Raw genomic sequence first — 16053 nt, 5'->3', positions numbered from 1 at the left:
CAGTATTCAGTTTGTTGTTATCTGTCACAGATTTCAGCTTAGAACGTGCTACCATCTATCTGTGTCCTCACAAACCACACGTTCTTCTGTACGATAACTCGAGAATGGCTAATAGTAATTTGTCTTCGGGGGTTGGGCCTTTGGGGTCCATTCTGATCCCGGGATTAGTCGAACTGGTCCCTCCGATCTCTTCAGTGGTCAACATTTTTATGGGTGTTCTCCTTAACTCCCTCACAGTTTTTGTGATCATTTATTGAACAATTCTTTTTTACCCAGATCGCTGGTGAAGAACTGTCCCGAATTTATTTGAACCTCGACGTCGACATCCTTCAACAACACGGCAGAAGATTTGGGACGTACTATACAGAATCTGCATGATGTAAGTTATAATTGATTAATTTTTTCATAAAAATTATTGATGGTCTTTGATATGTAATATTTGGTATGTCTGGGACCGTTTCGGGGCGCCCACTTGAAAACGTCTACGTGGTTTCAACCTCTCACATAATAATTGCTTACAGAATTTTGTATATAGGAATATATTTATAAGTTCAAAATCAAATTCTTTTTTTGTACTTAAAAAATATGTGTTTTATTATAGTTCTGGGTGATACGATTTTGAGTAAAATTTTTTCAGTTCCCTTAAATCTTTCATTTCTGTATAATTTTGCTTCTTATAATTTGTTATATTTTTCCCTTTTCGTAGGAATGACACGCCTTATCATTTATTTCTATTTATAAGAATATTTTGTCCCCTTCTCCCCATCCATAGGTTATTTTTTTAAAAAAAATCTCAACAGTTAACATACACAGTGAAGTAAACTGTGATCTTAGTAAGAAATTAATCTCTTAGAGTAATCGCAAAATGTGAAATGTTTAAAAACGACAAAAACACTGGATCAGTTTACGAGCGCTGTAAAATTAAAATAGTTTGGCCGATAAATTGTTTTCATACCTTATTTTGCGTAAAGGGTGATTTTCTGAACTCCGTTAGTCATCGTTTCGAATGTTTTCATAACCGCTTGGAACTACTGCTCATTAGAAATAAAATAGTATACAGGAAGCATTTTTATCAATGGTTTATTAAATCATTTGCAGTAATTTACAATCTCAGGGCTTAAATTCCATTTTCGCTGTAGTTCTCCAGGGACAACAAATGCTATGTGAAAATATAAAAATTCTTAGTTGGAACACTTCATTTAAACTAAAGAATTTATGTATTCTGTGAATGACCTAACGTCTATGGAAGTCTCACGTAGGAGGTCGACACTGTATTAGGACAACACATTTGATATAATCATTCTAGTTCAGAGATTAGTATTTCTAAAATCGTATGTGCAGTCCGGAATTTAAAAAAAAAAAAATTAAGATGGTTCGAATGAAGTTTCGTAATTGTGGCCCTAAGTATTCTATAAGACCATTATCTCTGTATGAAAATTTATATCATTCTATGGGCATGAATAATCTTTGTTGGATAGTTTTAGACACGCTGATATCTGGAATATAATTCCTGGGCTGCTAAGATTTAAGGAAGTACGTCAAGTTTTCCAGTGTGAGAGTCCCATTCTACGTTGTGTCTACTTTAAATAGTAACGAGTTGATTGAGGTATTATATCTGCTATTTCAGATGTAGTTCCTTTTTCTCATCAGTAATCCATTTCATAATGCATAAGCTTTCGTTTGAACTTTCTGTACATTGCCTCTCGCTCTCCTGCGTTCATTTTGATTACGTTATTTCTCGTTTACTTTAAATCTAATATTTTTACAGATGTTTGCAGTAATTATTATATCCAGCATCAAAATAATGAGATTGGTACCTAATCTAACGTCAGGCTTGAATGATCGCTGCGTATGTTAGTCACATAGGTTCTAGCGGAAGCCAGAAAGGAGTTTGTGATTGCAGTTGTGTTCTGTATTAATAACCACTTGTTAACTAATGCTTAAACCACGCACACCCTCTATATTCAGTACATTTTATAAATGTTTATGGATTTCGTATGGCTTTTCAATAAATGTCGTAATTTCTATACCTACATGTCGGTGGGTTGATAAGAAATGGTTATTGTGGCCACAGACCTCCAAATGACTGATAATCCTTGCTCTGATATATTCTTTGCCATTACACTTGATGTTATATTAAATTAAATGAACTTCATTATTCAGTTATAAGATAATAAATCAACAGTAGAATACGCCAGGATGTGTAACAGAACATCTTAATAGCGTATTAAAACATTACATTCAGTTTCAGATACACCCATACTCCTTATATAATTATGAATTAAATTCTTAGACATTATACAATTGGTATACAATATATATATATATATATATAGTATAGAATTTCAGCTGAAGTTTGAGGTTAGGGAAGACCGACAGTTTTTGTGAAATATACTCACCAAAAATAATATTTTTACATAACCACTTTACTCTTCTGTGCACCGTTCAAAAGAAATGGAATATCGGTAATATTACTACATTTTTATAAGCGAAAGCATTCATATTTTTTTTGTGGAATATATTAATTAAAAAAGCCGTAGTTATATTATAGGTGTTATACCAGATGAATATATTAATATGTACATTTTACGAGGCGCGTCCACAAAGTAAGTTTCCCTGGGGCCGTTTACAGAAACAAAACACAATTTCATGGAAATATTTATTGCAACAGATACAGCAAGTGTCCAGCTATTTTTCAACATATTCGCCACCGGAATTGAGACATTTGTCATACCGTGGGACCAACTTTTGAATACCTGTGTCGTAGAAGTCTGCCGCCTGGGATTGGAACCACTGTGTGACAACCATCTCCGCCTCTCTGTCATTCTCAAAACGCTGACACTGACCGGACAGGAATTTCTTGAGGTGTAGGAAAAGATGGAAATCACTGGGAGCGAGGTCCGGGCTGTAGGGTGAATGATTAAACACCTCCCAGCTGAACTCCTGCAGGAGACTTGCTGTCCGTCGAGCCGTGTGCGGCCTAGCGTTATCACTGACCGCACTTCACAGTCGGCGGGAGCTGGAATAAGAACCTCCATCTTCAACAGCTGCAACGATGCTACTGTGATAACGCGGGAAGTGCCGTTAGTGCATGCGCCATGCTACGTCATTGCTCTATCACATACGCACAGTCGCTTCGCGCAATATAAGGTTTGCTAGCTGTGGGACGAGTGGGAAACTTACTTTTGGGACGCGCCTCGTAGTATTAAGAGAACCTTTTGAGGCAGAAGCAAAAGAATCTCATTGTGATGTAAATACTGCAAATTGAATTACAAATATGTGGTTGCAGAAACGTGCCTGTATGGAAAAATGGCTCGACTGCAGGGGATAGTTTTCTGAATTTTTTAGTTGGTGTTATAGTTTTCAGACTCATTTTTTATTTTTTTTTTCCTCCTCCTTTTATTAGCTAAAGGCCGGGAGATTTTTATGAACACCAAGGATCTTACGGAGAAAATGAACTTCCAGGTTATTTATGGAGATACAGACTCTATCATGATCAACACAAACTGTTTGGATTATGACCAGGTCGTCAGGATAGGCCACAAAGTAAGAAACAGACAAGCCAAATAAGACGTGATTCTCGTTTATAAAGGCCAGGCCTTGAACAACATTTTCATTCTTCCATCCTGTTTGTTATGCTTCATCGTGAGCAAAGGCCACCTTGTGGGTACATTCAGCTTGTCTGTTTTTGTATGTTTCACCTGTCAGTGGTCATATAAACTATTTGTTCTGCCTTATGAAATTTTTGTGAAATTTGGCGTACGCGTTGAGCCGTCGGAGACTTCATCAGACTCGTACGTTTTAATTTCCCACGGTTGGTACTACTAACATGACAAATGCTCAAACTTGTTAGGTGGGATGACAATCCGCTGTGATGGCGTCTTTGCCAAAGGTGGGCGCTGTTGCCCGCGAAGGTTAAGTCTGTGTGCTGAATGGATGTAATAACATTTGGCGTAAACATGGGATTGGAGGCTACACCAAACTCATTCTTTCTAACTTCCTACGGTCATTAATGTGAGTTTGATGTTCAAATATGATGATTATCTGCATTTTTATGTATTTGTTTTGCCATGTGAGTTATGAGTTGTTTTATCCTTTTTTCACTGTTTGTTATACAGGAACTGAACAATTATTTAATCATCAATACTAAATGCTATGAGAAATTGCATGTTACGACAACTGATAGTGCACAATGTTGCACTTAGAAGGTGCACGAGTCATCAGAATTACCTGCACAATTGCCTATCCTAATTTTGAGATTTTTAAATTGGCATAAACGATGTAATGTAATGTTTATCCTCATAAGTGTGAAACGCGTTCCGTACGGCGTCATTTCCCATTTAACACGTGACGCACGACGTTTGAATATGAGGTGACTTCCAGCGGCGTGGCATTAATTTTCATGCTTTCCTTTCCATTCTTCTCGCAGATCAAGGCAGAAGTGAACGAGCTATATCGGCAAGCGGAACTTGACATTGATGGTGTCTTCAAGTATATGTTGCTGTCACAATATCTGGGCTCGCCAGTGGAGAGCTCATCACGCGGCAAGAACTGAAGGGCCTGGGTGTAGTGCGTCGAGACTGGTCACAGCTGTCTGCTGAAGCTGGCAAGTAAGTTACATCACACCATGTGTTTCTTTCATTTCATTTCATACCAAGGAGAAGCTTTCAAAAATTGGTGAAAGTTTTTGATGCTCTTTTATGTATGTGTCCTGTGCCACTAAAAGTGCTTGTGCTGTTTGACATCAGATTTTGCAGGTGTTTGTCAAGGAGAGAGAGAAAGAGAATGGGAATTGAATAATGTGGTTTGCCTGATGGTCACGATAATCATGGAAAGTGAACTTAACTCTTGATTCGTACTCAGAAGGCATCTGTCCCATGCCTAAGTGTGATTAAATTTTTTTAATACTTTATACAGTGTGTTACTTTAATATTCAAACGCCTTGGTGATCCACTCGAATATGCAAAACTTCCTCTTAGAGATAAATAAATGTCCAGGTAATTACATGTTTGTAAGACTTGAGGTTCTCACAGCGGTGAGTATGAAGATATCCGTCTTCTGGGTTATTGCGCTGTGTAGTCTGGTCGATATTAACCAACGTTTCGGAGGTCATACTGCCTCCGTCATCAGAGTATGAAGATTTCTGTCTTCTGGGTTATTGCGCTGTGTAGTCTGGTCGATGTTAACCAACGTTTCGGAGGTCATACTGCCTCCATCATCAGAGTATGAAGATTTCTGTCTTCTGGGTTGTTGCGCCGTGTAGTCTGGTAGATGTTTACCAACGTTTCAGAGGTCATACTGCCTCCGTCATCAGGGCAATGAGTATGAAGATTTCTGTCTTCTGGGTTGTTGCGCTGTGTAGTCTGGTCGATGTTAACCAACGTTTTGGAGGTCATACTGCGTCCGTCATCAGAGTATGAAGATTTCTGTCTTCTGGGTTATTGCGCTGTGTAGTCTGGTCGATGTTAACCAACGTTTCGGAGGTCATACTGCCTCCGTCATCAGAGTATGAAGATTTCTGTCTTCTGGGTTGTTGCGCTGTGTAGTCTGGTCGATGTTAACCAACGTTTCAGAGGTCATACTGCCTCTGTCATCAGAGTATGAAGATCTCCGTCTTCTGGGTTGTTGCGCTGTGTAGTCTGGTAGATGTTAACCAACGTTTCAGAGGTCATACTGCCTCCGTCATCAGAGTATGAAGATTTCTGTCTTCTGGGTTATTGCGCTGTGTAGTCTGGTCGATGTTAACCAACGTTTCGGAGGTCATACTGCCTCCATCATCAGAGTATGAAGATTTCTGTCTTCTGGGTTGTTGCGCCGTGTAGTCTGGTAGATGTTTACCAACGTTTCAGAGGTCATACTGCCTCCGTCATCAGGGCGATGAGTATGAAGATTTCTGTCTTCTGGGTTGTTGCGCTGTGTAGTCTGGTCGATGTTAGCCAACGTTTTGGAGGTCATACTGCGTCCGTCATGAGAGTATGAAGATTTCTGTCTTCTGGGTTATTGCGCTGTGTAGTCTGGTCGATGTTAACCAACGTTTCGGAGGTCATACTGCCTCCGTCATCAGAGTATGAAGATTTCTGTCTTCTGGGTTATTGCACTGTGTAGTCTGGTCGATGTTAACCAACGTTTCAGAGGTCATACTCCCTCCGTCATCAGGGCGATGAGTATGAAGATTTCTGTCTTCTGGGTTATTGCGCTGTGTAGTCTGGTCGATGTTAACCAACGTTTCGGAGGTCATGCTGCCTCCGTCATCAGAGTATGAAGATTTCTGTCTTCTGGGTTGTTGCGCCGTGTAGTCTGGTCGATGTTAACCAACGTTTCAGAGGTCATACTCCCTCCGTCATCAGGGCGATGAGTATGAAGATTTCTGTCTTCTGGGTTATTGCGCTGTGTAGTCTGGTCGATGTTAACCAACGTTTCGGAGGTCATGCTGCCTCCGTCATCAGAGTATGAAGATTTCTGTCTTCTGGGTTATTGCGCTGTGTAGTCTGGTAGATGTTAACCAACGTTTCGGAGGTCATGCTGCCTCCGTCATCAGAGTATGAAGATTTCTGTCTTCTGGGTTATTGCGCTGTGTAGTCTGGTCGATGTTAACCAACGTTTCGGAGGTCATACTGCCTCCGTCATCAGAGTATGAAGATTTCTGTCTTCTGGGTTGTTGCGTCGTGTAGTCTGGTAGATGTTTACCAACGTTTCAGAGGTCATACTGCCTCCGTCATCAGGGCGATGAGTATGAAGTTTTCTGTCTTCTGAGTTGTTGCGCTGTGTAGTCTGGTCGATGTTAACCAACGTTTTGGAGGTCATACTGCGTCCGTCATGAGAGTATGAAGATTTCTGTCTTCTGGGTTATTGCGCTGTGTAGTCTGGTCGATGTTAACCAACGTTTCGGAGGTCATACTGCCTCCGTCATCAGAGTATGAAGATTTATGTCTTCTGGGTTGTTGCGCCGTGTAGTCTGGTCGATGTTAACCAACGTTTCAGAGGTCATACTGCCTCCGTCATCAGGGCGAAGATGTATATTCATCGCCCTGATGACGGAGGCAGTATCACCTCTGAAACGTTGGTAAACATCGACCAGACTACACAGCGCAATAACCCAGAAGACAGAAATCTTCAATTACATGTTTGTCAGAAAATGACTACTGTTTGTAGTGAGAAAGAACTAGTGGGAGCAATAGAACGTTTGCTGCTAAAGCTAGTTCTAAACCTGCAGTGAACTCAGCGTATCATGTTTAATCGTGCTCGTTCAACTGTCAGTTTCTAATTGTCTAAATAGTTTAGTATGTGTCACTATTCATCTTCTTGTCAGGTACATTCTACAGCAGATCCTGTCAGATCAAAAAGCTGATGAGTGACTCTCACAAAAATCCATGGGCATCTGGAGAGACTGAGAATGGCCCAGTGCCTCTGACATTGCTTACAACCACAAAGCAGCTCACCAAGAATCCAGAAGAGTACGCAGACGAGAACAGTTCGCCCCACGTACAGGTGGCGTTAAGACTTGATCGGCATGTTGGACGGAGATTGAAACAAGGCGACACTGTCACTTACATCATTTGTGAGGTGAGACTGAAGAGTGTTTTGTTAGTTGACATTTGAGATTCGTGGTGTTGAGGTTGCTGCCTCCATTTTCATTTCTGCAGATGGAGGCAGTATATTCCTCTGAAGTGTTGGTATCTACCTAAAAGTCTGTATAGCTTCGCAATGCAGAAGGCAAAATCAGGATTGTGTTAGTTGCTTTCTTATATCAGAAATGTAAAGAAACGACCATCGTTCAGGAGGCTATATTTTGAAAACTATATTTGTAACCAAAATTTATTATCTTGAGCGAATATTACTAAAGTTATTACATGTTATGATGGAAGAGAAACTGTTTTCACTGAACAGAATTGAGTAGTTTGTTTCTCCAAAGTTAAATATTTAATTTCCCAGAATATTATTGTGGTTTATGTGTTAATTTTCTGTACTGTCCTGAGATCTTACGGAATGCTTGGGAATCACGGAAAGTAACTCAGAATGGCAACATTAATAATATATCATGTTTTTTTTATAATTTTTTAGCATTTCACTATTGGGGATTATTGTATAGTCTAAACCAGGGGTGGCCAACCCAAATGATCTTTCGGGCCACTTTGGAAATGCATCATAACTCCGCGGGCCACATATAAAATTATGTATCCCCATATTAGATTTAGATACACTATAGACATTTTTTTGAGTGAAAAATTGAAACATAATGAGTTATTATTATTGTGTTTACTATTATTCTTACATGTAAACATAGATAATATAATAATAATAATGAATAAAACAGGCAATATCTGTCATATATTCGCAAGAATATTATTTTAAAATCAAAGTTAATTTTTTCTCATAATTTCGACAGATAATTTTTGAATATATGGATGCACAAATAATGTATTTTTTTAATACATTGGTTTTCACTACTTTGGCCATTATAAAATAAATATATTTTGTAAAAGTGTGACGAATCTCGCGGGCCGGAAAAATGTTCAAGGCGGGCCGCGGGTTGGCCACCCCTGGTCTAAACTATGGAGGTTTTACTGTAGTTTTTAGTATTGGCTTTATAACATCCTACTTTGTTATTTTTCTGCATTGATGATAACTGCGCTTAGGAATATTGGACAAAGATTTCATCATTATGTCGAACTGTACCTTTTATAGGATGGAAGTAACCTTGGACACACACAGAGGGCTCCTCTCCTCCTAACTTCCTCGTGAGGAAGTTAGGAGGAGACTAAAATCCGGAAATGCTTGCTACTTCTCGGTTCAAAATATTTTGCCTTCCCGTCTGATTTCTAATGCTACGTTTACACGGCGAGAGTTGAGACCGGCAGTTGGTCTTCAGTCATGTATATGGAGAGAGGTATCGGAGGGTGTTCGGACGTTGAGAGAATGTTGCTACTGTCAGCCTAAGAGATTCTCTGAATTGAGCGAAATATATCTCTAAATGTCGAGCTTCTCTCATGGCTATTTACACGGCGAGGCACTGAGAGTGGCTATAATGAGACTTAACGGAACTCTACATGGAGTTGACAAAGAACTGGAGCCGCCATAGGTCAGTGTGTTCGGAATGGCAGACGAACAGCAACGTGTTGCGGCAGCTGCGGTAAATTTAATTCTCTTGAAGAGGAGGAGACGGAGAACAGTTTGGGTGAAGCCCTGGATTTCACGGCGTAGTAGTCATGGGGCATATTCGCGCCTTGTCAGGGAGTTGTGGGTGGAAGATCTCATCCAGTTACGGAGTTTACTAAGAATGTCGTCGACAGATATAGAAGAAATAGCGACATACTTCTCTCGAGAAACTTCATATTTTCGATGTACGGCCATTGCGATCTGAATGTGTCTGTTGCGCCGTGACCCGACTTTTAGGTCTGTCTCTGTATGATTTTTCAAAAATATTCCACAGACATGTCGATTTGTCACCAATCAAACGTTTCATTTCTTCGGCAGTCTACATCTTCGTTCTCCTCGCCTCCTCCAGTTCTTAACAGTTACCACTAAGGGTCGTAATGCGATATTTAAGCATCATGTTGAGGTACTATTTTAACAACAGAATAAATGTGCGTCCAAGTACACACATACATAGCAATGATATATGATTACTGCTCAAGATAAATGTAAGATGACTCAGAATTTATTTTAATTTCTTATAATGTTTTAATGTAGAGAATATGAAACACGCAACATTGACTATTCAGTTAATGCGCCGAAATAATGTAAAATTATAATTTGTGTAAAAAGTCAAGGGACCGGATGATGAACTAAAACATGCTGCCAAAAAATTGTAAAAATAAAACAAAGTTTGTACAACTTTTTGAGTGGACAGAGATAGTACGCTATTGTCATTGTTACAATCATAAGTTTACTGTCCATTCACATTTTTTCAGATTCTGTCTGTTTCAAAATTTGTGTGGACATTTAGAATTAATGATTTTGGTTTAGTTTGAACAGTGAGAAAGTAATTGGGTTAATTGTTAATGTCTAGAGTATGTTGTGTCATAACAGAATGTACCTGAAAAGCAGAACCACAGTTTGAGAAATATAAAAACTGTATTAAACTTCATAAAAGTATAATGATAACAGTTGTAAAATTCAAACAGTATCAGTATTTCAAATATTTTTCATATTGATACTTTCTGTAAATGCACAAGTTTCAAATTCTCTAGATGCCATTATCTATTTTCTCTTAGATTGCTAAAATCTTTTTTTGTCTACAATTTTTCTTTATTCACAAATATAAGGACCTTCCCCCACACACACACACACACACACTAAAAATAGAATCAAAAATGTTTTATGGTTGGGATACAGAGGGTGAGAGCACCAAAATTACCATTTGAAAGAAGCCTTTTTGTTCCATTGGCAGATATTATACACAAAGCCATCGATCATATTAATTTTACTATTTCAGATGAATTCACTGAAGTATTAAAAATATTTTAAAAATTGGCCGTCAATCACAATATAAGATACTTAAAAGATTAAAATATCATTTTACGTTCCTTATCGATTACTCGATTTACATGTGGAACATTTACGACATGTTTCGGCTATCATAGAGCCGTCATCAGGTGTTATGTTATAAACTTTTTAACTGAATTACTGATTTTTACTAATTTTAATGATTTTTAGTTTTCATTCTTTTCATTAAAATTAGTAGAAATCAGTAATTCAGTTAAAAAGTTTATAACATAACACCTGATGACGGCTATATATAGCCGAAACATGTCGTAAATGTTCCACATGTAAATCGAGTACTCGATAAGGAACGTAAAATGATATTTTAATCTTTTAATTATCTTATATTGTGATTGACGGCCAATTTTAATATAATTTTAATACTATGCACTATACTCGTTCCAGAAGAGACATTCCAAAGTTGCTTGATCATTATTATTGCAGAATAAGAGAAACGTGTGTCCAGCGAAAGGCGTCTGGAGGCCGTCGGCATTTTTAAGGAGTAACGCGTCGACTCGTTGGATTGTCCTGAACTTAAATAGATTTACAGAAGATCGTGAACTGAGGTGAGTGAATGCTGTAACAAAAAAAATTGTGCATTATTATATAATTTTCAGCTTGAAGAAAATGCTAAGAGCCTCTTATGAATAGGAAGAATTGTTTTCGGCTCAGTACACTTTCACGTTTAGGCCATGTAGGCAGTCGGGATTTTTGATCATGGACTGTTCAATTTATGCACCCAAGTCTTTGATCACAAAATTGTGGGATAAGTTGTGTGAAGAATTCAATTAAGTATGGTATAACCTTGTCACCCTTGGTGCTCACCGCTGACACAAGGTTCGCGGGTTCAAACGTGACCGAGAATGATGGATTTTTTAAGGGCGATAAAAATCCATAGGACAGCTTCCTTCAGAGGGGGAAATGAAGCCGGCGAGATGTTTCGTAAGCAAAAATTCAGTTGCCATTTCTCACCGAAGTCTCTCCTGATTCACTACTAGATGGCTCTGGCTGTCAAAATCAGGATTGAGTAGAAATTGTGCAGAGTCAGTGGGCTGGTCACTCACTACTCAAAGATGCACACATTTTTTTTTTTTATTTATTTAGTGTTCTGTCTGACGACAGGTCCATACGAACAGGATCCTTCCATCCTTTTCTCGGACTGGGACCTGTTCATATACGTTCTTGGCAGATGATCCAGAAGTGGTTTGCCATTGCCTTCTTCTGTGTGTGAATGGAGTAATTGTTGGGATGCCACGGAGGAAAACTCCGTGTTGCCTAGACCACGGCCTTGCCCAACACAAGTTACAAATTCGGGCACCGCCGGGAATCGAACCCGAGACCCCCCCAGGATTACGAGGCCAGCGTTCTAACCGCTAGACCACCTCATCTTATTATTATTTAGTGTTCTGTCTGACGACAGGTCCATATGAACAGGATCCTTCCATCCTTTTCTCGGACTGGGACCTGTTCATATACGTTCTTGGCAGATGATCCAGAAGTGGTTTGCCATTGCCTTCTTCTGTGTGTAAATGGAGTAATTGTTGGGATGCCACGGAGGAAATCTCCGTGTTGCCTAGGCCACGGCGTTGCCCAACACAAGTTATAAATTCGAACCCGAGACCCCAGGATTACAAGGCCAGCGTTCTAACCGCTAGACCACCGTGGCTATCGATGCACACATATCAAAAAACAAAGGCCTATGCTCTGGAAAAGAGCTTGGGTTAATAATAGCTGGTCCTTCCGTTTATTTGGTCATCTCACGTTCCTTCTTCCTGATGGTTCATAGAGCAGTAGTCTGTGTGGAGGCATTCTGGTCACGTGTTCATACCAATCTTTCCTATATGTGCTGATAATACTGGTGATATATATATATATATATATATATATATATATATATATATAAAATATTTTGTGGCCCTGAATGAGCTCTTATGAAGAGATGGAAGGGGGAGGGTCATGTGTGTACCTAAGACTTTTCCCCCAAATTATATGCTTATTTTTTTGTTAAAAATGTTCACTGTACTTAAAATAAGAAGCTGTTCGTTTATTAGATTTCGTTTTAAAAAATTTCTTTATATATATATATATATATATACGGTAAATTTAAGCGAAAGGCCATGACATACTGTGCATTTTTAATCACACCATTAAATGCTGAAACGAGACGTACGCCTATGGGAGATGAATAATTCAACCTAACCTTCCCTGCGTCACTTTTCTTAAAACAGCTGCGTGCCGACTTCCGATAACACTGCCCACTGTCAAACGACATGGAGCGAAGCTCTCATGAGAAGCTGATAGTCGATCGGTTTATTCGAAATGTAACATCCTTTAATGGAAAAACAACAATATTATTGCTCTTTTTAAAGTAACTCGCCACCCCAAAATAACCTGAGAACAATGCTTCTATAAAGTTCGTTTTAATATTATATTTTCCCTTCCACACCAACGTCTTTCGAGTGTTTTGTTCCCTCAAGGTAAGCATTTCTCATCTTTCCTACGCGTGCCATATGACCCGCCCAGCTAATTATCCTTATTTTATAATGCAATTAAAATTTGTTATATTTCAATCGGCACTACGCACACGAGGTCATATGTTCCGTTCCTTGCTGTAATGCACCTACTTTGTTCCACAACACGACAGATTCAGGTGGAGCTGGTAGGATAATATTAAAGTGGGTCTTAAGGAAATTCTTTGTGTGCGGGGGACAGGTCAAATTGTGGTTTTGTGAAGACAGTGACAATTCTTCACTTCCCATAAAAATGAACATTTTCTGGCTGGCTGAGCGACTATCAGCTTACAACGAAGACTGTACTATATGGAGTTACTTAATAACAAATATTGTATGAAAACGTGAAGTAAAAATTAAGTTTAAGAGGTTAACAATTTTAATGCGCACAAATCCACCATCATATTTGACTGCAAGTATAGTTGCGTAATTTGCAGGGGTATCAATGCTACGTGAAACCGTAGCAGAACGAGCTTATGTTTCGGAAAACTATAACCGGGTTCAAAATGCTTCTTTCTCTCCGTTGAGAGAGTCTAAAAGTGAAAGCAGGAACATCAAGCTATATGACGTACTACGTACGTCAATGCTCGCTTGTGTAGTAAGATCAGAATCCAATACAACTCGCAAACAGCGAACAGGCACCGAGGAAATTGGATTACAGCTGACGCCCGGACTGCCTCTAGCGTCACATTTTAAAACTTATTTTGTGAGAAACGCGTACATCATTTCGCAGATCTTGTCGCATTAGTTAAAACCAGTAACACGAGTCGGATTGCCACATATAACAATAATATGGATGTCAGAGCGTACGCAACCCAGAACTGACATAAGTTCTGTTTTTCAAAAAAAACAAATTACAATGAAACCACAAAACAAAAACCATTGTCATATTTAGTGCTGGAAATGTCCACCTCGTTGAGTTAACCTCTTCCACGTATTTGATGCAATACGGCGAAGAGTTTCTTCAGTCACGGAAATGGTTCACCAGACCAGACGCTGTTCATTTGTTTCGTACAGGACAATCGATAAAAAAACATCCCTAAACTCGTTCTGACAATTAAGATCGAGATGCCAGATAGAGTTCGATAATGAACACTCTTTACGCTCGTAAAAAAAGACGCCCTTCGAACTTCGATTGTTTGAAGACAACTGACGAACTAGTGCGAGCAGGTTACATGACGCGACCTGCGTTGGCTTTTGTTTTACTCTCAGCGATATTTTCAGTTTACTAATCGAATGGAATCGAAATTCAGGCAACTCTCTCTGTCTACGAACTTTCGATTTACGAACGTCACAATTAAGGCTTTGACCGGGATGTTCTTTTGTTAAATCTTATGTGGTACCGCCTGATTCGACTTCTAATGGTTAAGTGAAGTGTTTTCTTCGCGGTACGGTCTGGATTCATACATAATATTCAGACGATCTTCGGCTTCAAAGGGTTAATTCAAATTTTCTCAAAGTCGCCAATAGATACAGTTCCTTATAAAACAAAATGCCAAACTTAATTGTAAGATTTAAATAAATAAACTTTTAAAAAATGTATTTATTACAATAATTATCAGAAAATTTTTATATGATAATTAGTATGTGGTTTTAATGCTTTAAAATGACTGCTAACATATACGATAAGCTCAGGAATGCAAGATACACTTAACTAACAACGTCTTGGAGTTGTCTGTATACTGAAATACCGCTACTGCGTGACTTTCTGGTCACCTTGTAGTTGTATACGTCGCTGGTTGGTCGCTTCTCGTGCGACTGTGACAGCTGATACTTGATACCCGGACCTACTCAACCTCTACGTCACGGAGCAGGCAAGGAAACCCTATGGACAGGGAAAACACTGCCCGTATACACATCGATGCCTATTGGGCAGGCGTATGACATGACATGACATGTTAATGACAGACCGTGTTCCATCGCATGACGGCGTACAATCAGAGAAGGCACGAATCAGTTGATATCGTCTTCAATATCTGAATCCGGTCGCCGAACAGAACATGAAGACGGCCCCACGGCGTCTCTGCTGTCCGGACTGGCGCCACGACGCGAGATTCTTCCTCGTTTCTTTGCATTTAATATCTCTCTGGTCACTTCAAACAAAAACGAAAGCTGTACACAATTGTTGTTACGGGCTTGAAGGTTAGACGTCTTTTGGAAGAGCTGAGCATAGACGGAAGGATAACATTAATATGGATCTTAAGAGTACTAAGGAGACACGGGGCGAACTGGATTAATCTGACTTAATGACAGAGCCTGGGGGCGGGCTCTTGTGAATGCTGTGATAAAATCCCCGGATTTCAAGTCATATCCATCTCTATCGAGTGATACGTCACTGAAGTTCTAGTTAAAATGTTACTCGAACTACGAAGTCATCGCCACGTATTTCTTAATATGTCAGTTTATATCTCGCATAAATTTAATGTCAATAATTACAATACTTTCTGATTCATCCTCCATCTCTGAGTCAGTCTTTATCAGCTTCTCGTTAGCGTTCTGTTGCTTTGAGCCCTCTTCCATAGAACCTCCTGTTTCGACATTCAAGTTTCCAAGGTACTAATACGACAGTCATTAAAAGTGATGACCTGAAGTAACAGCTTTGATTACACTTAATCCAACAACTCCTGTCTGTGATACTCGCTACTGTACACGACTTTCACTTTGATGTCATGTACAGACATGAACATACTTTGATAGACTTTTCTTTTGCGTCAGTCAAAAACCCTAAATCTTGGATACTTTCATTGCTTAAGCAGGCAATGTGCCGTTTGGTACCAACACCAAAATTCTGTAGCTTTCGAACGAGGCTCGTAAAAGATCTTCAGTGCTGGACAGTTTATAGAAGAACGTTGTCTAGATTGCCCTATTCATTTCTTCCACATTTCCAGTGTAATGCCTGATTTCCAAGACAGAATATGTTTTTATAAAAGCCATTTCGGCCTTGGAATCATCAGCAGTAACAACCTGTTTTCCATCAAACGAGCAAATTTTCCTACGCCAGAAAAATAATCATCGGTCCGTAGAATTATTCCCACGTTTGGTGATCGTGATGTGTCTCCCG

At 39.3% G+C, this 16053-nt stretch overlaps 1 protein-coding gene across 12 annotated transcripts in view; it reads left to right on the top strand.

Annotated features, from left to right (window-relative positions):
• LOC110836723 (DNA polymerase alpha catalytic subunit-like) overlaps nucleotides 1–16053 on the top strand; it is a 58965-nt gene that overhangs the window by 14835 nt on the left and 28077 nt on the right. For 5 of the 12 annotated variants that reach the window (XM_087341494.1, XM_087341495.1, XM_087341492.1 and 2 more), the window contains 5 exons: nucleotides 277–379; nucleotides 4430–4610; nucleotides 7310–7563; nucleotides 10927–11048; nucleotides 11605–12647. In XM_087341494.1, coding sequence (XP_087197620.1) covers nucleotides 7348–7563; nucleotides 10927–11048; nucleotides 11605–11713 — 447 coding nt within the window. In that variant the 5' untranslated portion in view covers nucleotides 277–379; nucleotides 4430–4610; nucleotides 7310–7347 and the 3' untranslated portion in view covers nucleotides 11714–12647. Of the gene's footprint in view, nucleotides 1–276; nucleotides 380–3406; nucleotides 3547–3853; nucleotides 4015–4429; nucleotides 4611–7309; nucleotides 7564–10926; nucleotides 11049–11604; nucleotides 12648–16053 lie in introns of those variants that run through there. The other 7 variants (XM_087341503.1, XM_087341500.1, XM_087341499.1 and 4 more) reach the window with 4 other exon arrangements.

Source organism: Zootermopsis nevadensis, unplaced genomic scaffold, assembly GCF_977971745.1.
Source record: "Zootermopsis nevadensis isolate Lab colony 2312 unplaced genomic scaffold, Znev_1.0 Znev_ptg000077l, whole genome shotgun sequence".
Classification (NCBI taxonomy): domain Eukaryota; kingdom Metazoa; phylum Arthropoda; class Insecta; order Blattodea; family Termopsidae; genus Zootermopsis; species Zootermopsis nevadensis.
The sequence above is the reverse complement of the archived record's forward strand: the minus strand, read 5'-3'. Positions and strand labels throughout refer to the sequence as shown.